Raw genomic sequence first — 22256 nt, 5'->3', positions numbered from 1 at the left:
AAATGAATAAAATCTAGAAAGGACCGCTCTCATCAGGCTTAAGCTGTCTCGAGTCTCTCACACATGTCGAGGATCTCAATGGTAAAAGAACCATTTCACGTGGTCATGCGTTAATTTACATATGTATTGTTAATTTATAATGTTAATTGTTACAGAAAGAATCCACATTCTATAGTGACCACTTAAAGAAATCCAAAAACAAAAACACACACCACAAAATAGAACTCAGTAGTGATTTGGTTTTTGGAAGTTCAAATAATCAGCATGGAAAAAGTAAAGGTACCAGTTCACGAGCATCCTTTGATACGTTTTACTGGCTTTGCTTTAAAATTGTGTAGAGGGTGCGGCTCGAGAGATGATTACATTTACGGAGGTTACCGATGCAATGAGTTGGGGTGTGAATCCGTGTTTCATAAAGACTGTGCCGAGTCTTTACCAGATATCAACCACTCCTCTCATCCCGACCATCCTCTCAAGCTGATGGTCCCAAGTTTGAAACTATCTAGTTGTAGTGTATGTCCGGCTAAGTTCAGTGTTGGTTATTGCTGTTCAATATGTGATTTCAAGTTGGATTTGGATTGCGCTAAGAGACCTCCCACGGTTGTTATCCTTGAAAGGTACAATGTGCACCAACATCCACTTACATAATGTTATGGACTTGACCTTGGTCATCCTATGCACATTAGAAAGTGTAGAGTGTGTGACACTATACTATTTCGTGGAAAACGATATTATAGATGTTATCAGTGCAATTTGGGTTACCATCCGGAATGTGTGGAGTTTTATCCAGAAGCATACCACACTTCCCACCCCAAACACCCACTCAAGCTCCTTACATGTGAAACTTTATACAAGACTTCCCAACCCAAAGACCCACTCAAGCTCCTTACATATGAAGCTCCTGATTACGCTGACAAGAAGTGCCTTCTTTGTGGGACGCCCTTTTATGGACGACTTCACCACTGTGATGTTAGTAACTTCAGCATATGCACTCGGTGTATGAGCAATCCACCACCACTAGGTGTTTTAAGCTTAAGGACCCATGAAAATCAACTTTATCTTGTTCCAAGATGTATTGATTTCACTTGCAATGCTTGTGGGACACTAGGTGACCGGAGCCCGTATTTTTGCCTTCAATGCAATTTCATGATTCATTGGGAATGTATCGATTTGCCCCGCGTTATAAACATCAACCGCCACGATCATCGCATCTCAAACACAAGTCGCCTTGGTTATGGAAAGTGGAAATGTGGAGTTTGTCGTAAAAAGGTTGATGGTTTCTACGGGGCCTATTCTTGTTCCAAGTGTTCGAACTATGTTGTTCATTCAAGATGTGCAACGAGAAACGATGTATGGGACATGATCGAACTAGAAGGGACACCGGAGCCTGAGGAAGTTGCGCCATTTGAGGTGATTGATGATAACACGATAAAACATTTTAGCCATGATCATAACTTATGAATCAACAAGGATGTGGTCGTGGATGGGAGGAGTCTACATGAAAACACTCTTTGTCGAGCATGTGTCTTTCAGATTTGTTCAGAACCGTTCTACAGTTGTGAGCAGTGTGATTTCATTCCCCACCAAAAATGTGCTAACCTTCCTCGGAAGAAACGGCATGTGAGCCACAACCAACCATTCACACTAGACGTGAATTCTGAATCCGAGGTTTATATGTGTGATCTTTGTCTTCAAAAATCCAGTGGTTTCAGGTACGTGTGTCAATCATATAATATAGACGTACAATGCGGTTCAATTTCAGAACCATTTGGGCACGATAGCCATCCACATCCATTATACTACTCGGAAGGTATCAACAAGTGTGACTATAGTTTGGATTTCGATTGTGCTCTTACACCGGAAAAGGTAATGAGGCATAGGTACGACGATCATCCTCTCTTCTTGTCTTATGGTGAAAGCAGTGTAGATGGAGACTATTGGTGTGAAGCATGTGAAAAAAAAGTAAATCCTAAAAACTGGTTTTACACATGTAATGATTGTGGGGTCATACTGCATATTTCCTGCGTTTTGGGAGAGTTGACCTATATTAAGCCAGGCACAATATTATCCAGATGGAACAACGAAGTAGCGGTACCCAACACGTCTGTTTGTAGAAATCTTTGCACCGCGTGTAAATCTCGATGCAAGCTTCCTTCCAATCTTCAGACTTCCACTAGGTCCGGAGTTGTTATATGCAAGTGTGCTTCGTATTGTTTCCCAAGAACCTCTTCAGATTGATAAGGCATGTTTTAATGAATAAAAGCTTTGTTTCTTTGTTCATTCACGATCATTACCCATCCTTCCAACTAGAAAAGACTTTTGGTTTCAAAAATCCAGCATCAACTAGAAGAACTCCTTGGTCATGTCTCTGACTTTGAAGTTTGACAGAGTCGCATTGTACCATTGTTATCAGCCTTCTCAAAACCAATAATATCACTCCGTAAATTCACTTAACCATTTGCTACTCTACTTCGTATCCAACACTTGGCAAATGCTATTCTGATTATAACCTTATTGTATATACGCAGTAGCAAATGTAAGAGTTACATATGGATTGACAAATGCTGAGGATCCCCTCCAAAATCAAATAACAAAGAAACAAAGAGTGGGCTTAAAAAAAAAAACACAACTGGTGAGAGTAAAGTTACCATTCGACTGCTCTTGTTTTCCAGGAGAATGCAGATACAGATAGCCTTCATCTCATACAGCTCTCTAGTTGTCCTCAAAACTCAAAGCTGCAAGAAACGAATGGGTGTGACATTTAACTATGATCTAATCTCTGCTTCCCCCATAAATGAATTCTTCCTAACTGATCCGATACAAGAGACTCTCATCACCATGACGGGTCATTCTGCTCACTCGGAAGTTTCTGTAACTGAATGTTTGGAACCAACATCTTCGTCTTCTGCAAGTTGGGAACTAGGATTGTCACCTTTTCTCTCAGGACTTTGCTTCATTAAATCAATGTCCTGGGCATCTGATTCTCCTTGCACCTTGGGATCACGTTCTTCATCCTTTCCTTGTACCAACATTGCGTCGTATTCTTCTTGTTTTACATCTGACAGCTTATCAACATCTCCCCCTTCACCCTGTAGAGCTCGAATCAAATCATCAACACTGCTGTCAGTTTCCCTTTTCATTTGAACATTTGAAGTCGATGTTGTATGATCCTCAGATTCCTTAGACATATCAAAACCGGACAACGCTTGCAATGGTGAACTGGATGGAGCTAAAGATGTTGCATCACCCAATCCTTTGGCAAGGCACACATATTTTAAAACAAGCTGTTTATAATTATCTAACAAGCCTTCAACATCTCCTATTCTCAGATCACCAGCACTGGCAAATATGTAAGGATATTCTTGAAAGATTTTGCTTGCCTCGGTATCCTTCAGAAGCGCCGCACCTTTATTTTCCAGATCTGAAATGGATTCAGCTTTCTTAATTGGTATCTCACTGTTTGGATTCAGTATTTCGTTGGCCCCAGAAAGACTATCAGACGATTTTGATTGGGAGAGATTGTTTTCCCTGTTGGGATTCTGCATTTGAGTTTTCTGAAGAGTGGACTCATCACGAGGGGGTGGTGCTGTGCCGTGGCCAGTTTGATAAGACTGGCTGCCCATACCAGAAATTCGTACCCGTGCAGATTCCATGTTCTTTTCAAACTCAGCTTCATCCATTGAAAGGGATTTTGCATCAATATTGGAGATGAAGGACTCTGCAGAGAGTATGTTCGTGAAGAAGTACGCAGCTTCACCAACAAGTTTAGATTCGCGCCTATATCTTTGTATATACAACAGGTTTGAGTGAAGTTGTGGAGGGTTAGCCTGAGAAAAGAAAGTATAGAATGAGCACAAGTAGAAAGCTGCACAATCCAAACATAAACATGCGCAATCAGAATCCAGTATGCATAAATTGTTTAATCTTTCAAATATTTTTCTCCATACCTTTATTGTAACATAAATCAATACAGGAAGAAATTCATCCGCTCCAGGTGCATTCCCATTTGAGGCAATTGAAGCATTTAGCAGTAAGTTATTTATCACTTTGCAACAATTAAGGACACACACAAGCTTATCACGAGGAGCTTTGTACATGTTTATCTTCTGGAGCTCCTTTTGAGCTAGCTGCCGAAAGGAGAGGAGAGATGACAAGTAAGAAACATTATCAAAAAGGGGGAAAAGTACTGCAAGCTAGCTTTTGACTAGTTTGGCTTACCAGCCATGAAGATTCATTTTGAAAAGTTGGTTGTATATCCAAACTTTCAGGAGAAATGAATTGTTGAACGAGTGACATCTTCTGAAAGAGTTTCTCATCAGCGATAACATCCTCAGTGTTTGAAGCAAAAACCCGCGTAAACAGCTTTGTCATGACATACTTCTCTAGGCCCTGTGTAAACAAAAAGGAGCAATGGTTAAGGCACAAAGATGCAAACAAGTCACAGAGCGAAAGAGAATACTACTGATTGATACTCACATCTCCGGCACTGTCTAATTCCTCCTCAGAACAACCAGACCAAAGTGGATGAGCCCTGAAAGCAGCCTCCATCTTGGAAAAGAACTCCTGAACCATAGCACAATCCATCTCTGGATCTGGTGCATTGTTGGAGAATGAAACAATGAAACTGCAACATAAACTGACAACATGTTTAATGAAGTTGAAAAAAGAAGTAATGTAAAACTACAAAACATCCTCAACCACGCATTATCCATATGCTAGATAAATAAACTCCTTCAGTATAGCTTTCAATAATTAGAGCCTACTAAAAAGATCCAATTGCCCTCAAATGAAGAAGAGACAACCAAAATAATAAACTAAGATCTAAGCTTCAGAAATTGAAATCACAAGAAACATATGCTTTAGCAAATCACGTTAATTTTATAACAAATCATCATCATCTAGCTAACATGCATCATCACCAAGTGCAAATTAACCTAAAAACGCAAAAAATATGGACATCTACTAAAAGCTAAGGTGGATCTGCATCGAAGAAAGGGGACCTTTTAATGGATTTGACGAAATCTCCAGCGGAAGGTTTGCGCATACGTTCGAGAAAATCATGAAGGCCCAAGAAGGCGTCCGTGTTCTCCATCGCCGATCACCCGAATTAATCTCCGACGATTGACCAGCGACAACAGTGGGAAAGATGAACTAGAGAGAGTCTCGAGTTCCGTATCGCGCTGACAAAACTACGAACAAAAACGACCGTCGTTTTATGTGCATCTACTTCCGGTTCAATTGGCGAAATTGGTTCGGTATGAACCGTTTAAACCATCAAAACCAGCTGATGGTTATTGGAATCCTGATTTTTTTTATATAATTTCCATTTTTTTGGTGGAATTCTCTGATGTTATTATATATAACCTAAACCAACCAAGCACGGACAAGACGAGAACGAGACTTGGACCAGAGAGAAGCAGAATCTTTCTCAATTGGAGGAGCGCGTGGTTTTGATCTCAGGTGGGATTCTTTCCGATCGGTGAATTTTGGGCACCTCGTAGATGTCGCGGAGAAATAAGCGTCCTCCTCCCCCTGGCCATGTAGTTGTCCGTAATCGTTTTGTGATTTACCCTGAAATCACGTTACCTGATCCGAAATCTATCTCTACAGACTCGGAGTTAGTGTTGAGCTACCTTAATTTCAATAAGTTTTGGAGGAACTCGACCTATCACCTAGGCGATGTTGTTCCTAAGACAGAGAATGCTAGTTTGGACATTGAGAGGTATTATTCAGACACGTTGAAGCCCAAGAAGAGCAAGTCTTCTTCTTTCTATGATTACCTTATTCTTAGACCTGATAACTTTCCTAAAGAACTTCTCGGAGACACTCCAAGACAACGGCCTGTCAAGAGAGCTAAGTGGAGGCAAGATCTGCAGAAATTGGATGTTCTTGAAGAGCTTGAAGCTCGGTATCTTAAGGCTCAGGGAGAGGAAGAGAAAGAAGAAGATCTTAAGGCTCAGGGCGAGGAAGAAAAAGAAGAAGAAGAAGATGATGATGAAGAAGAGGAGGAATCACAAGGTGAAGAAGAATCTGATCATGGAGATTACGATCATAATCAAGACTTTGATGATGACGAAGACGATTATAATCAGGCGGATGGTAAAAACTCTTCCAAGGATGATAATTGGTTTTACTAGTTTTGCGTTTATGATAGATTACTTGAAAAGCTTGCTTTCGTTTTACAATTAATCCAAAGTTTTACAAAAAAAATTAAGAAACATGAACCATTTTTTCAACTGTCGACCAAAAAAGTCTTACAAGTAAATGATACTCGAGAGATTTTGACTCGCAATCAAAACGTCACAATCGATTACGAGGAAAAGAAAAACCATACGGTGCAAACCTAACCTTAAATCGCTTCTCAAGCCATTAAACATTTACCACATGTGAGTTTTTAAGTGTTCAAAAGAGCCAACAAAAAAACTCAAAAAAAAAACATCAAAGGGGGTAGTAGGAGGTATTGAGTGAATCACACCATAAAATAGCGCAATAATTTGACAGAAGCTTTGAACAACACTTTCTCATCCCAGACACTTCCCGCTGAAAGCACAAAAATCTCAGAGACAAGGTCTTCTAGATGAGATCAGCTACATTCATTGGCATCTCATCAATCTGGGTACTGTAGTACTGCTCAATGTCTCGGAGGATCTTGATATCGTCGCTTTTAACAAAGTTGATTGCAACACCCTAAAATGATAACCATCAGGTTGGTTAAAGATATATACATTTAGTATCTCCGGGCAAAGAAATCTAGTTCAGAAGTGTGTGCGCTATGTCAACAGTAAACAAACAACGCAAATACTATAAATTACATACCTTACGCCCAAAACGACCAGACCGACCAATGCGATGGATGTAGAGCTCACGGTTGTTGGGGAGATCATAATTGATGACAAGAGAAACCTGATAAAAGAAAGATTCTCATGTCAATTCAACTATATCATAAGAATATGTCACATATTCTGAGACCTTTAGTAACAGAAATTGACATTTTTTTCTTCGTGCATTGTTATTTACACATGATATAGCGGATAAGTAATGACTTACTTGCTGCACATCAATCCCACGTGCCCATACATCTGTTGTGATCAAAACACGACTGTCACCTGACCGAAACTGATTCATGATCTCGTCTCTCTCCTTCTGAGGCATGTCCCCGTGCATTGATGAGACTGTGAAGTTGTTACTTCTCATTTTCTCACTTAGCCATTCCACCTATAACAAATACAGAGATAGAGTTAATAATATTGAAAAGAAACCGTAATTTAAGAAGTAAACCCTAGTCAAAGAAGTCCAAAAAGCATCAGGATTGGTATACAGCATCACAAGATAGACTAGGATGCCAAATAATCTACTAGATATCTGCAGATGAGTACAGATTGCAAGTACTCTTGAGCAGTGGAGTTGTATTGTTAGTTTCTTTTAGGAATAAGCATCAGGAATGGTATACAGCATCACACAATATATTAGGAGGCCAAATAATGTACTAGATATTTGCAGGTGGGTACAGATTGCAAGTACTCTTGAGAAATGGAGTTGTATTGCTAATTTCTTTTAGGAATAAACACCTACATATTCACAGAAATGTATAAAATTTTGAGCATTTATGAGGTTGCAAATAAAGTTAAGATAACAGCGCTAGGAGCTTAATTTTAACAAAATTAAAATACTAGATCAGCTAAAACGTTTAAAATAGGTACCATAGCATAGCTTAGGATGAGAACCAGAATTACCTTTCGTTTTGTATTGCAGAAGATAACAGCTTGAGTGATAGTAAGTGTGTCATAAAGATCACAGAGTGTATCAAACTTCCACTCCTCCTTCTCAACAGCAACAAAAAATTGTTTGATTCCCTGAAAAGATTTTACAAAAGTTAGCCAGTGAAGAGTATGAATTTGACCCTACTGTAGACTATAACTATCAAAGAGCACACAGAAGCAGAAACATACTTCAAGAGTCAACTCATCACGCTTCACAAGTATCTTCACTGGCTCTGTCATAAACTTGGATGTCATCTCCAAAATCTCGTGAGGAAGAGTTGCAGACACCAAGCAAACCTATAAACAAACGTATTAGAATTGAATTATCATAGAATGGAAGATTTTTAACACATGAAAATCCTATCAATCCAATGACATAACAGCTAAAAAATACGAGTTAGCCAGCAAATAAATTTTAGTAGCGAAATTGCACCTGAAGATCGGGTGGAAGATATCTGTAAACATCATAGATTTGGTCCTTGAACCCTCTGCTCAGCATTTCATCAGACTCATCAAGAATCAGCAGTTTAATAGCTCTGGTTCGTAGACTTCTCCTCTTAATCATGTCACAGACACGACCAGGTGTCCCAGACACAACATGGACACCATGCTCCAGCTTCCTGATGTCTTCTCCAACGCTCTTCCCACCGATGCATGCATGTGCCTGAATATTAGCATGTAATCCGATTGTTTGTATCGTCTTCTCTGTTTGTGTAGCCAGCTCTCTTGTCGGAGATAATATCAAGGCCTGAACCCTGCAGTCATCAGAGATACCAAATCGATAATTAAAACCTTTACAAAATATCTTGCAGCTTGAAATAAAGTATCATCCAATCACTCTAATAGAAAAGCCAGAACCAACCAACCAAAAATTGATAAGAAACAAAACCTAAAAATGCAAATCCGAGCATAAGGGGTCGAGAAAATGAACAATCCGAGTAAAGCAAGTAAATTTCAAATTTTGAAATTAGGGTTTCGCCAGCGAAATGGAACAGAGAAACATACTCTCTAGAGGAAGTGTCAACGACTTGGCAAACGGAGAGAGCAATCATAGATGTCTTCCCAGTACCAGACTGAGCTTGAGCAATAACATCTCGCCCTTGAAGAATCGGCATAACCGCCCTCTGCTGGATCGCAGAAGGCTTCTCGAAACCGTATTCGTAAACACCGCGAAGCACATCTTCCTTAATACCCATATCATTGAAGCTCGTGATGGGCTCGATCCCTTCCGTCGTCTCGAATACCAACTTATCGTCATCCATCGGTCCACCGCCTCTTCTACCACCACCTCCACGGCCAGGATTCGCTGTCGCCATAAGCCTCTCCGTGTAGATTTTGTTTTCTCTCTCCTAGGGTTTTCGTTTCGATTGATTTTTTTCCCCAAACGCTTCTTTTCTCTCTCCCTTGTTCGAGATAAGCGCGGCTTTAACTGAGGGGTACGATTGTAAAATCCGATAATTTTTAGGGCTTTTTATCTAAACCGACTCTAAATGTTTAATGGGCCTGTAAAGTTTCGGCCCATATCCATATGATTAGCAATTCTGCGTCAAAACGACATAACTGTATCGACGGAGCTGAGCTCGCGAAACCCATAGCTTCTTCAGAAGAACCTACTCAGATCGGTCTTCTCTCTCTCTCCTTTGTCGGGATACTCTTTCTAACCTTCACCCTATCTCTTTCCTTAATTACGTCTGCTCTTTGCTTCAAGCCTGATTGAATTTGTATCCTTAGAGCTTGGGGAATGAATAGAACTGGTTTTGTCCATCTCTGTTAGAACAAGGTTCGTGTTTTGTATTATCTCTTGACGATATTACCTGAATAACCATTGTTTCTATCTTGATGCCAATATTTCATTGCGTTTTTTGTTACATAGGATTTTGCCATTATGCGATAAAATCATTTCCTTAATTTAATGTATGTTCTGTTCTTGAAGTGTGTGAGCTATTCCTCAAGTCGAAAGAATCTTTTTATTTATTTAGAATCTGTGTGTCTTTACCCGAGCATGTTTTATGCATTGGTCCTTATCTCGGTTTTGGTTTTTTAATGTGGTGTAATTACATGTTTCAATGCATATAGATAGGTTAGGTGGTACAAGAAATGGACCCTGCAAAATCAATGACATATGTTTTGTTTGTTTGTTTGTAGTAATATTGGATTTTGAGAAGAAGGGACTTTGTGATGTACACGAGGGCATTAAAGAGGAACCAGAGATGGAGTTTGTTATTGCAGCAAGCCAAATACTTAGTTAGGCCAGCCATTCGCAACTATACCGTCTCCAGATCTTATGGATTCACAGATCATTTAACCAGAAGTGCAAATTTGACAAGAAAGTCTCTCCTTGGTTCTTTTTATCCCCGCGTTGGTACTGTTACCTCGGGAAATTGTTTAAGTAATTTGAAGAATAGCCAGTTGCGTAGTTTTAGTTCTGAAGGTGATGGAAGGAATGCTAGTGAGGATAAACATATCTCTTTGAACAAAGGGAATGGTGTAGATGATGGAAAGACCGGTAAGGAGAAAAGTAATAGCGGTGTTGGGCATTTAGATTCTCATGCTCAACTTGGAGAACAGGACCAAATAGAATGGCTCAATAATGAGAAGCTTGCAAGTGAATGCAAAAAGAAGGAGTCACCTTTGCTTAATAGACGAGAAAGATTCAAAAACGAATTCTTACGGAGAGTCCAACCTTGGGAAAAATTACAGCTTTCGTGGGAGACCTTCCCTTACTATATCCAGTAATAATAATCTACAACATGTCTTTTTTCTCTGTTATTTTGTTTTTCTTCTGCATTTCCACTTATGGATTCTGGTTATGCTACTTTCACAGTGACCACACGAAAAATATTTTGGTGGAATGTGTTACCTCACATATAAGGCAGAAGAATGCCACTTCCATATATGGTGCCCGTTTAGATTCTTCAAGTGGGAGAATATTGCTGCAGAGTGTTCCAGGTTTGCTTTTGACTATAGTAAAAAAGAAGATCAGTATTTGATGTTGCGTCTCTGTAATCAAAGTATAATTATCTAGGAAATGTTAGATGACCAGGAAATTTTTTGTTGTTTATTCAGGTACTGAGCTTTACCGGGAGAGGTTGGTAAGAGCACTTGCTCGAGATGTACAAGCTCCCCTGTTGATACTTGACAGCAGTGTTCTTGCCCCATATGTGAGATTCTTATGAGTAATTTGCTAATTACATTCCACCATTTTTTTTTCTGTTTTCCGTGTGTTTATGTAATCTTTGTTGATTCGGGATCAGGATTTTGCTGATGACTACAACGAAGATTCTGAATCAGATGGTGAGAATGCAGACGCGGAAGCAGATGAGAGCACGACAGAGTCTGAAGCTGAAGACGAATCTGGTGCTAATAATGAGGAGGATTCCGAAGCGAAAACAGATGGGAGTGAAAATGATGAAGCTTGCCTCGAGGTTTCTGAGGAAGCAATCAAGAAAATTGTTCCAAAACTTGAGGAGTTTGAAAAGGTATGATTGCATTAAGTGAGATTCAGAATATTTAGTCTGTACTGATTGTTTTTTTTGCTGATTGCGTTAAATTGAGTATCAGAAATCGCTGAATATATTCTCATCTGCTCTAAATTTTGGCAGTTAGTAGCTGAGGAATTACATAGTTCTGGTGAAGCGGCAGCTGTTGAGCATTCTGATAAAGCCAGGCGACCAGCAAAGAAAGGTAATCATCAAAATCAAGGCTCTAGAAGGCATCTTCATCATTATCAGTGCTAGGCAGACTTGAATGTATCAGTTTGATTTAGTAACTTTTATCCTATCTACCCATATTGTTCTTGGTGTTGGCTTTCTCTCGTAGTCATTCACTCTTACCTCATCTATTTGTCAGACTACTAAGTTCTCTTTGTGCTGTCCTTTTTCCTCATTTCTATTTGTGTTTACATTGTTTGCAGGAGATCGAGTAAAATATGTTGGGTCTTCGAAGAAGGGTGATGCAAAGCACAGGTAGTTTACAGATTCATTTGTGTGATAATTATTCTCTAACATTGTACTTAAGATTTAAATGTTCAACACAAATTGCTGAAGAATATTACGCTATAATATTTATGACTGTCTCATATTATTTGACTTGATCTCTGCTTGCTCTGCCTATTCATATTAGTAGAATTTTTCTCATCAACTGCCACATGGACCTTAAATGTGATTGTTTGGATATGCTTTTGGTAATGATTTAAGTGCATTTAGTTTGAGTAGTTCTGGTGTAGGATTGGATGTGTATGAAACTGCTGCCATGACTGTTTTCTGTATGACGTATTCATTTATTTGTGAGCTCTGCAACTCACATTACCTTTGCTTAACTAAATGACTAGTTTTTGCGTGCTAATGAATATCATCACTAGGTTGATGATACTGTATCTAATAATAGTATACTTTCCATGGTTTCCTCATCAATTTGACATACCTGCAAATGTAATATCTGAACATTTGATCTTTTTGGAACACATTTTTAACTCATAGAGCTCTGGAAGTAATAAACTTCCATGGCATGCTAAATATTATGGATGAAGGGTAGTAGATGTCCTATGCTTTGTTTTCAACCAAAATTTATATACCTACAGGCCATTATCTAGCGGACAACGTGGAGAGGTTTATGAGGTGAGTGGAAACCGGGTTGCGGTCATATTTGACAATGGAGGTGATACTTCGTCAGAGGAAAACGAGAAGAAACCTTTCCATAAGCTACATATGCACTGGATAGATGGTATCCTATATGCTTGATGTGTGATTGTTGTATATTTAGAGAATCTGTATGTAGACAATTGACATTTTACGTAGTTGTAGCTAACTTATATATTGTCTGTGCAGTTGGAGACCTAAAGCATGATTTGGATATGCAGGCAGAAGATGGCTATATCGCCATGGAGGCTTTAAGTGAGGTATTTCATGTGGAAGCTACAAAAAAAAAAGAAAATGTGTTGCTTTTCAGTTAATATTGTACATAGGCTTATATGATAGTTCAGACCAGATAAAACCAGCAGTAGTTAGTGCATTATATTTAGTTTAATATGAAACTGAAATATATGGATTGTTCAACATATGCTGGGTATTTCAGCTGGAAATTTATGATATATCTGCCCTAAGATGTGAAGTCTAATGTAGCTTGACTTTGAATGCTGTTAGCATACACTTTCACCACGACACATACAACTTGAAGTGGCGTTAATTTATTTCATTTTGTTGTCCTGTGTTTGTAGGTTTTGCAATCCACGCAACCACTTATCGTCTATTTTCCCGACTTGTCCCAGTGGATGTCCAGAGCTGTACCTAAGTCAAAACGAAATGAGTTTGTAGACAAAGTTCAGGAAATGTTTGATAAACTGTCAGGTCCTGTTGTTATGATCTGTGGACGGAACAAGATTGAAACAGGCTCAAAAGAGAGAGAGAAATTTGTAAGCCTTTCTCGCGTGTCATATTTCATTGGCTCTTCTTTTGCTATTGATCAGTAAATAAATCGTTTGCTTTCTTTCTTCTTTGACCTTTTTTTTTTTGTTTGTGGACAGACGATGATACTCCCAAACTTTGGCCGTCTTGCGAAACTGGTATGTTGCAAATATTTAATTTACTTTAATTGACAGTCTTAGTATGTATATATTGTGGTAATTTCTTAAAATTTGTGGTCTCGTATGCACATCAATTACAAACAGTATCGATGTAGTCAACATCTTGAACATGCATTGAATCCTGATTTTGTATCAATCGCATTTTGATACGTGTAAAGTTCTGGTCAAATAAGCTTTGTATGTGAAGGACTCTGAATGTAGTCTTGCATGCTCCGCTTCACCTTCTTGACATTATTTACTACACATCCATTTGTTGCTCTGCATTTTATAAATCCCAAACCCTACACCAAAATATTTATGATATTGTGTCTTGCAGCCCCTTCCGTTGAAGCGTCTCACTGAGGGACTCACGGGAAGGAAAACATCAGAGGATAATGATATATACAAACTCTTCACTAATGTTATGAGCCTACTCCCTCCAAAGGTATTGCCTTAAAACTTCTGAGAACTTTCTGACTTGATTTTAGAAAACCAATGAAAATCACATCGTTGTGTTTTTGACTTTTTTTCTTACTTACGTGAGATTGCATAGACGGGTTCAGAATCAGATAATGTCTATTGAAGATATCTCTGTTAATTCCTCTAAATGAGGAGAAAGTAGGAAAGCTATTTGACACTTACTTTGATATATGAGAAAATATATGCAAACTTCTTTCAATGTCAATTCATTTGCAATTAATATTCTGGGATGCAAATCCCACATAGCCCACACTGCTATCTGCTTGATATTTCTTTGTTCCATGTGTCTTGTTTAATTATGTTGTTCTTGTTTTTTTTCTTTTCTTATTTTGCTGCAGGAAGAAGATAACCTCGTAGTATTCAACAAACAACTTGGAGAAGATAGAAGAATTGTGATATCACGGAGCAATTTGAATGAGCTACTTAAGGTACATAGATCTTGATTGAATCTCGTTTGGAGAAATGGAGTCAATTTGCGATGTTTTCATAATCATTGTAACACTTTGAGAACTTTCTCCCTAGGTGCTTGAGGAAAACGAGTTATTATGCACAGACTTGTACCAAGTGAACACCGATGGCGTGATATTGACAAAGCAAAGTGTGTAACTTCCTATGAATACCTGGTTTATTATGTATGTGTTTACTCGCAGTGTTGTGTTGTGTCTGGATAAAGTTGCTTGTTGAGGATATCGAGCTTCCTTTACTATCTGTTATGTATGTAATTGCTGCTGTAATGGCTAGAATCTGGTTATTAGGAGACATCTATGATAAGGCATTTACTTGCACGCATATATTTAGATCTTGTACATTCCCCTGATCTGATTAACATTAAATGAAATAGGATACATTCCATGTGATAGACATTGATATCTGCCACTGTCTCTTATTTTGATGCAATCCTTTGATCTTAATTCTTGCTTTCTGTGATGAAAACGCAATTACTTATGTTGTGACCAAGAGAGCTCAGAACTTATTTATGCTGTCTCTGCAGGAGCGGAGAAAGTTATTGGCTGGGCCAGAAACCACTATTTATCTACTTGTCCTAGCCCATCGGTTAAAGAAGGCCGCCTGATTCTGCCCCGTGAAAGGTAATAGGATGGTTGTTGATTGATCTTTGTGGTCTAATTTATCCTTTATTTTATTTTATCTAACTATTGTCTTCCTCTTTTGAAGCATTGAGATTTCAGTTAAAAGGTTACAAGCACAAGAAGATATTTCTCGAAAGCCCTCACATAACTTGAAGGTTTAGTTTCGTCCCCCTCTGGTAGTTTGACAAATGGATGTTGATTACTATTGGATAATAATGATGTTAACAGAGAATTTTGTTTTAGCAGAATATTGCAAAGGATGAGTATGAAACCAATTTTGTGTCAGCTGTGGTTGCTCCTGGAGAAATCGGGGTCAAGTTTGACGACGTTGGTGCTCTTGAACATGTAAAGAAGACATTAAATGAGTTGGTCATTCTTCCCATGAGAAGGCCAGAGCTTTTCACCCGTGGAAATCTCTTGCGGGTATTACATTCTGTTATTATTTTCTTGGCTATGGACTGTAATTTCCTCGGCTTGGTTTTCCTGATGGCGTGAGTCTTTCATATTCAGCCGTGTAAAGGTATATTGCTTTTTGGTCCTCCTGGTACGGGTAAAACGCTACTCGCCAAGGCGCTTGCAACAGAAGCAGGGGCAAACTTTATTAGCATAACTGGCTCAACGCTTACCTCAAAGGTACATGGAAGCTTAGTATGCTGTATGGCACTACAATATGACTTATAAAATAACTTTACCATAGACAGTCTAGTACCATAGACTAAATGTGGTCTATAATCTCTTTCCATCGCCTTTCATTTGGTTCTGACTAAGTCAACTTCGTCCATTGTTTGGCACAGTGGTTTGGAGATGCAGAGAAGCTCACAAAGGCTTTATTCTCCTTTGCAAGCAAACTAGCGCCTGTAATTATATTTGTTGATGAGGTGAGAAATTGTTTAGCTTTGTTGATGAGGTAAAATGTATTTCTCGAGGACTGACTGTGATTCCTTTTATTATTGTCGGGTAGGTTGACAGTTTGTTGGGTGCGCGTGGAGGTGCTTTTGAGCACGAGGCAACCCGGAGAATGAGAAACGAGTTTATGGCAGCTTGGGATGGACTCAGGTCAAAAGATAGCCAAAGAATACTCATTCTCGGTGCCACCAACCGACCTTTTGATCTTGATGATGCTGTCATTCGTCGGCTACCAAGACGGTAGAACCCTCACTTTAGTTTTTCTATTTCGCCTTCGGTTGATATATCCGTCTCTCATCTTGACGTTTGTTTTTTTTCCTTTGGGGCTTTCTGTTTATAGGATATATGTAGATTTACCAGATGCGGAAAATAGGTTGAAGATATTGAAGATATTTCTTACTCCAGAAAATCTTGAAACTGGTTTCGAGTTTGATAAACTTGCAAAGGAAACCGAAGGATACTCAGGAAGCGATCTCAAGGTTTGGTCATTCACAGTTTAATTTACAAGTTTTGAGTATGATTGACACCTAAGAAAGTTAAGATTATTTCTAATTCCGTTTCTTGTTTACATTGTAGAATCTATGCATAGCTGCTGCATACAGACCTGTTCAAGAATTGTTACAAGAAGAAAACAAGGTAACAACATGCATATAGATAGACCCGCACAGTTAATCTTTTTTCTTTGTTGTTGCGGAAAGAATTTTTGGAATCGCAAATCACTTGATGCTTTTACAATGCCAAACCCTCAGGGTTCGGTAGCAAATGCAGCTCCTGATCTACGGCCTCTGAGTTTGGACGACTTCATTCAATCAAAAGCTAAGGTATTGTATCAATGTCTAAAGAAAACATCACCGTCTTCTTTGTTCTGGTCATTGCAGTATCTCATAATCATTTGAATACAATTTTGCAGGTAAGTCCGTCAGTGGCGTATGATGCAACAACAATGAACGAATTGAGAAAATGGAACGAGCAATACGGTGAAGGGGGGACCCGAACTAAGTCTCCTTTTGGCTTCTAAAACCAGTTTTGTTAGATTCAATCTCTCTTTTTTACCAACAAACAACCCATTAATTTTGCTTCATGTCCTAACAATAAAAAGTTACTATTAAATCATTTATAAATGAGAGAAAAAAAAAGCCAATTTACAATCCTCATTTGCTAAAAACATTATTAGTAATCACACAATTCTTCTGCTACATGTATAGTTTGATTGTAATCACACAAAAAAAAAAAACATATTTGGCAAAATCCTTGGTGATAATATTTCTGTATATACTATTGGTCAACAAAAAGAAACAAATCCTTCTATTTGCCGACCAAAAAAAAAAAAAAAAAAACCATTTTAGTATCCTCACGCGCTCTTTTGTTTTTTTTACTTTTTAACGGAGGACTATTACAACGTTTACTCAACGCGCCATAAATGCGCGTATGATAATTACATTAAATGAAAATACAAAAAAAGGGGAAAAAAAATTAAATTGAAAAAGCGGTGAGTTACACCGCCAGGAAGAAGACGACGGTAGTAAGAACTCTCACACTCTTCATAAACACGACGATGTCGGATGTTACACCGCCAAAATCGGTGACGGTTGAGGAGATGACGGCGGGGGAGGAGGAGGAATACGCCGCAATTGAGGAGAGATGGAGTCTATACGAAGCTTACAACGAGTTACACGCTTTGGCGCAAGAATTGGAGACGCCGTTCGAAGCACCGGCGGTTCTTGTGGTTGGACAGCAGACGGACGGTAAGAGTGCGCTTGTTGAAGCTCTCATGGGGTTTCAATTTAACCACGTCGGCGGCGGAACCAAGACTCGCCGTCCGATTACTCTTCATATGAAGTACGATCCTCAGTGTCAGTTCCCGCTTTGTCATCTCGGATCTGATGATGATCCTTCCGTTACTATCCCCAAGTCCCTCTCACAAATTCAGGTGTTTTGTTGTTATTTACTTTCAATTGCTTTGTTTCTGCCGAGTTCTGGAAGGTTTTTTGAGTAATGTTGAAGCTGATTTGTGATATGATTTTTGGAATTAGGCGTATATTGAAGCTGAGAATATGAGGCTGGAGCAAGAGCCATGTCCATTCTCTGCTAAGGAGATTATTGTGAAAGTGCAGTATAAGTATTGTCCCAACCTTACCATCATTGATACACCTGGACTTATAGCTCCTGCACCAGGAATTAAAAACCGAGCACTTCAGGTTGTTTTTTTTTTTTTTTTTTTTTTTTTTTTTTTTATCAAATTCCGTGGCTGTGTTTGGTTTTGCATGATTTGGGAGTGGTTGGTTACTTATTCTTTTTTCTTAGGTTCAAGCACGGGCTGTGGAAGCTCTGGTTCGAGCAAAGATGCAACACAAAGAGTTCATCATTTTGTGCCTTGAAGATAGCAGTGACTGGAGTATTGCAACTACTCGAAGGATAGTGATGCAAGTATGAGACTTTAACGTAAACTCAAATGCGTCTAAGGTTAACTTCATTTTTTCTTATATATTTTTGTTCTTTGTTCATGTAGGTTGATCCTGAACTTTCTAGGACAATTGTTGTTTCCACAAAGCTTGACACCAAAATCCCTCAATTCTCATGTTCATCCGACGTGGAAGTCTTCCTCTCACCTCCTGCAAGCGCACTTGACAGCTCCTTATTGGGCGATTCCCCTTTTTTCACGTCTGTGCCTTCCGGGAGAGTGGGATATGGACAGGATTCAGTGTATTCGTCTAATGACGAGTTCAAACAGGTCTATTTTCTGCTGTCTGATTCTTAATTCTTTTCATGGATTCTAAACTGTATGTTGTTCTTTATTGCAGTCTGTGTCACTTAGGGAAATGGAAGACATTTCATCTTTAGAGAAGAAGTTGGGCCGTTTGCTTACAAAGCAGGAAAAGAATAGGATTGGTATCAGTAAACTGAGGCTGTTTCTAGAAGAATTACTCTGGAAAAGGTAAAACTACTTGTTGTTCTCTGTGATTTTCCAGCTTCTGTGTCCTCTCTAGTTTACATTTTCGTTTGTCTTGATGCCGTTCTCTTTCCAGGTACAAAGAGAGTGTTCCATTAATAATCCCACTTTTAGGAAAGGAGTACCGCAGCACAGTCAGAAAACTTGATACTGTCAGCAAGGAACTTAGGTTGCAATTAGTTTTTCTTCTGAAAATGTCTTCGTGATTTAGGCTGTTTAATTGCTCGCTACTGACTTAAGAAAATATAACTAATTGGTGGTTGAATGCTTTCCTTTCAATGCAGCTCTTTAGATGAAGCAAAACTCAAAGAGAGAGGCAGGACTTTCCATGATCTCTTCTTAACCAAGGTATCTGTAGAGAGCAGTTATATTTTAAAGATTTTTATCTATGCCTTCATATATATTTCATCTGTACCTGGATTCTTGGAATAATAGTGTTTCTGTTACTACAGCAAAGATCATTTGGTAAATGTGTCTTTGTGTATTGATTTTTGACACATAAATAATTATGCAACAGTAAATGGCATCTAGACATGCTACTAAGAATAAGTGTTTTGTGTTGGATGCCTTAAGACTTTAAGCTCGCTTTGTCATTTTTTCTGATTGACGTATGAATTACCTTTGTTAGTATTGATCAGTGTTGTGATTTCTCACCTGTTTTGTTTTTATTTTTCGTGACCAGTTATCGCTGTTACTGAAAGGAACAGTAGTGGCCCCTCCAGATAAATTTGGTAATGTTACTGCTCTGTTCTCTACCAGTCACTGTCTTTGGCAATAATCTTTCTTGTTTGTGGTTGTAGTTGAATTGGATATTTGCAATATCAGTTTAACTAAATGCATGTTGTTCAGTTAGACTGGGTCACTAGAGTGCAATGATTACGCACGGAACGATATATGATAATCAATCAATCATTGGTCATGATACTTTGATTATTGCTGAAGCACATTTTATATCAGCATTCTCTTATGTTGGGTTCTTTGATAATTAATACTTTACATAATATTTTTCAGGTGAAACATTACAAGATGAAAGGACACAAGGAGGAGCATTTGTTGGTACTGATGGTCTCCAGTTCCCACATAAGCTAATACCAGTAAGTGTTTCCTTTGAAGCAGAAAATGCTTACTTCATAGAGAAGGCTGGTCGTAGTCTTCAAAATCCAGTTATCTTGTCCTTGTACGTGGATTGTAATATGAATTATATGATGGGTTGATGGGAGATAAATTTGACCCCATGAAACATATGTGCCAGTGAATATATTGGAAACAAAGTAAAGAGATCTTCATTGGACCTTTAAGAATTATGAGAGATCATGACCATTATTTTTCACTTACAGAATGCAGGGATGCGTCTTTACGGGGGTGCACAGTATCACCGTGCTATGGCTGAGTTCCGTTTTCTAGTAGGTGCTATCAAATGTCCCCCAATAACACGGGAGGAAATTGTGAATGCATGTGGAGTTGAGGATATTCACGATGGAACAAACTATTCCAGGTATTATAGCATCGCTGAGATGCAACACAGTTCTGAGTTTTATTTTTTTTAGTATCTCAGACCCGTTTTCAGTATCTAATCTGAGTTGCAAGCCTGCAATGTTTGTCCTGTTTTCTATGGACCTCTTATTTCTTTTCTCTTGCTTGCTGTTGTAGAACAGCTTGCGTTATAGCAGTTGCAAAAGCTCGTGAGACGTTTGAACCTTTCCTTCATCAGGTGATAAAGATATATATGTCTACTGTTTTCTTCTTCTTTCGTGGAGGATGGAATGCAGTCTTACTAATTAGTTTAGTTATACTGCCATTCAGTTTTCAGATTTGCTACAACTTTATTTATGCTTAAGATTTATTTACCAAACATGTCCTGCTTACAGGAACTATGTTTAGGGATACTTTCATCTGAATTTTTGTTATTCACATGTCTGTCACCGTTTTTTTTTTTGTGTTGGTTTAGTTAGGGGCAAGGCTCCTACACATTCTCAAGAGATTGCTTCCAATTTCTGTATATCTTCTTCAGGTAGGCACTGTTTTCTTTGGTTTGACGGTCTCCAACTTAATTTTCATTTCCAGCAAATTTCTTAATGTATGTTCTAAATTGTAATAGAAAGAAGGTGAATACTTAAGTGGGCATGAGGTGTTCCTCAAGCGAGTTGCTTCAGCTTTCAACACTTTTGTGGAGTCCACAGAAAAATCGTGTCGTGACAAGTAAATCTATTTCCAACTCCTGCACTTACCTGTTTCCATTGCCTTCATCCTCTGTTCTAGTGAGCTTCAGTTAGTAATCTTTCCTTCGGTTTTAAATTGATTGCAGATGTATGGAGGACTTAGCAAGCACGACTCGCTATGTTACATGGTCTCTTCACAACAAGGTCACTGCTACAGCTTATAGCTCTGTTTCAATTAAACTGAAAATTATGTGCATATCAAATTAACAGTATAAGTAAAACTGTTCTCAATAGGGATGCATAAAAACTCGTTCGGATTTGGTGTCCGTTTCTAATTCAATATGTTTTCAATGTTATGTAGAACCGAGCTGGTCTACGTCAATTCTTGGACTCATTTGGTGGAACAGAGAAACTTCCTACATCAGGTAATCCCATAGGATTTAGTCTTCCCCAAGATGCACAAGGTGGCACAGCAGACACAAAGTCAAGATCAGATGTAAAGCTAAGCCATCTGGCCTCAAACATCGATTCAGGTTCCAGTATTCAGACGACAGAAATGCGGTTGGCTGATCTTCTAGATAGCACGCTTTGGAACCGCAAGCTTGCTCCTTCCTCTGAGAGAATTGTCTACGCATTGGTCCAACAAATATTCCAGGGCATACGAGAGTACTTTCTAGCCTCTGCTGAGTTAAAGGTTAAATTTGCTCCTTATTCAACTGTACACGGATTCTTGCTTCCAAAATGACTCATCTTTTAAAAGTTTTGTATTTGTGTCTTGTTATGTTCTGCAGTTCAACTGTTTTCTTCTAATGCCCATCGTTGATAAGTTACCTGCTCTTCTGCGGGAAGAGTTGGAAAACGCATTCGAAGACGACCTCGATAGTATTTTCGATATCACGAATCTCCGGCAATCACTTGATCAAAAGAAACGGAGCACGGAGATCGAGCTGAGAAGGGTAAACCAAACTTAAAACCCTTGACTTTTATGATCAATGTTTCTCTTCTATTTGCCATTGGAGCAACATGCAGTAGAACTGACTAGGTTACGTTTATATTGTTATCATCATGTATTGGTACAGATAAAGAGGATAAAAGAGAAATTCAGAGTGATGAATGAGAAGCTAAACTCTCACGAATTTGCTCAAAATCTAAAGGCGCCATCGTTGCAGCAGCAGCAGTGACTCAAAGTCATGGATCACTTGTATTTAAGTTTAGGTTAAGAAACAATCGAAGAGTGATGATATTCATGAGGGGAACTTGTGTTTCAACTTTGGATGTCCCAAAAATAAAAGTAAAGAACGTTGTTGTTTCAAGTGATATGCAAATTCAAGTGGTGTCTTAGCAATTATGAAG

The 22256-nt window shown here is 38.7% G+C and overlaps 5 protein-coding genes and 1 pseudogene across 8 annotated transcripts; 4 read left to right on the top strand and 2 right to left on the bottom strand.

The window, feature by feature from the left end:
* Positions 1–264: 264 nt before the first annotated feature.
* On the top strand, positions 265–2238 carry LOC104767658 (uncharacterized; annotated as a pseudogene).
* Positions 2239–2484: 246 nt separating this feature from the next.
* LOC104765844 (vacuolar protein sorting-associated protein 9A) lies at positions 2485–6183 on the bottom strand. The gene is made up of 5 exons (XM_010489616.3): positions 5001–6183; positions 4477–4624; positions 4219–4389; positions 3948–4127; positions 2485–3827 (listed from the first exon to the last, which is right to left on the bottom strand). Exons 1-5 carry the CDS (start codon positions 5090–5092, stop codon positions 2856–2858), a joined length of 1563 nt encoding a protein of 520 aa, XP_010487918.2. The 5' UTR covers positions 5093–6183; the 3' UTR covers positions 2485–2855.
* Positions 5502–6236, top strand: LOC104765842 (uncharacterized). Its single transcript, XM_010489614.3, has one exon. It carries the CDS (start codon positions 5502–5504, stop codon positions 6135–6137), a length of 636 nt encoding a protein of 211 aa, XP_010487916.1. The 3' UTR covers positions 6138–6236.
* LOC104765843 (eukaryotic initiation factor 4A-III homolog) lies at positions 6211–9191 on the bottom strand. Its single transcript, XM_010489615.3, has 7 exons — positions 8766–9191; positions 8194–8515; positions 7950–8057; positions 7734–7853; positions 7048–7215; positions 6817–6903; positions 6211–6687 (listed from the first exon to the last, which is right to left on the bottom strand). Exons 1-7 carry the CDS (start codon positions 9074–9076, stop codon positions 6574–6576), a joined length of 1230 nt encoding a protein of 409 aa, XP_010487917.1. The 5' UTR covers positions 9077–9191; the 3' UTR covers positions 6211–6573.
* Positions 9135–16942, top strand: LOC104767657 (uncharacterized). Of its 2 annotated transcripts, none has more exons than XM_087501758.1 (24): positions 9135–9540; positions 9906–10492; positions 10585–10709; positions 10827–10921; positions 11015–11239; positions 11363–11444; positions 11674–11725; positions 12340–12482; positions 12587–12657; positions 12976–13170; positions 13282–13320; positions 13658–13765; positions 14139–14228; positions 14323–14398; positions 14792–14888; positions 14974–15043; positions 15135–15311; positions 15399–15521; positions 15683–15766; positions 15850–16034; positions 16135–16273; positions 16371–16430; positions 16544–16615; positions 16705–16942. In XM_087501758.1, exons 2-24 carry the CDS (start codon positions 9939–9941, stop codon positions 16810–16812), a joined length of 2970 nt encoding a protein of 989 aa, XP_087357884.1. In that variant the 5' UTR covers positions 9135–9540; positions 9906–9938; the 3' UTR covers positions 16813–16942. The 2 variants fall into 2 exon arrangements, 1 of the variants encoding a protein (XP_087357884.1); XR_015590975.1 differs by having other exon boundaries at positions 9318–9540; positions 14323–14432.
* Positions 16943–17017: 75 nt separating this feature from the next.
* LOC104767654 (dynamin-like protein ARC5) lies at positions 17018–22248 on the top strand. 3 transcript variants are annotated; one of them, XR_015590976.1, is made up of 18 exons: positions 17018–17724; positions 17828–17992; positions 18099–18221; positions 18304–18525; positions 18596–18729; positions 18821–18913; positions 19029–19092; positions 19427–19475; positions 19756–19838; positions 20082–20239; positions 20400–20455; positions 20693–20755; positions 20843–20943; positions 21050–21107; positions 21265–21328; positions 21437–21597; positions 21695–21859; positions 21983–22248. XR_015590976.1 is itself a non-coding variant. In XM_087501760.1 (18 exons), exons 1-18 carry the CDS (start codon positions 17350–17352, stop codon positions 22082–22084), a joined length of 2241 nt encoding a protein of 746 aa, XP_087357886.1. In that variant the 5' UTR covers positions 17018–17349; the 3' UTR covers positions 22085–22248. The 3 variants fall into 3 exon arrangements, 2 of the variants coding, with proteins under 2 accessions (XP_087357886.1, XP_087357885.1); XM_087501760.1 differs by having other exon boundaries at positions 20395–20455; XM_087501759.1 differs by having other exon boundaries at positions 20395–20455; positions 21265–21597.
* Positions 22249–22256: the final 8 nt, after the last annotated feature.

The sequence above is a fragment of the Camelina sativa genome, chromosome 19 (genome assembly GCF_030686135.1).
Source record: "Camelina sativa cultivar CO46 ecotype springtype chromosome 19, ASM3068613v1".
Classification (NCBI taxonomy): Eukaryota; Viridiplantae; Streptophyta; class Magnoliopsida; order Brassicales; family Brassicaceae; genus Camelina; species Camelina sativa.
This window is presented reverse-complemented; position numbering and strand designations above follow the sequence as displayed.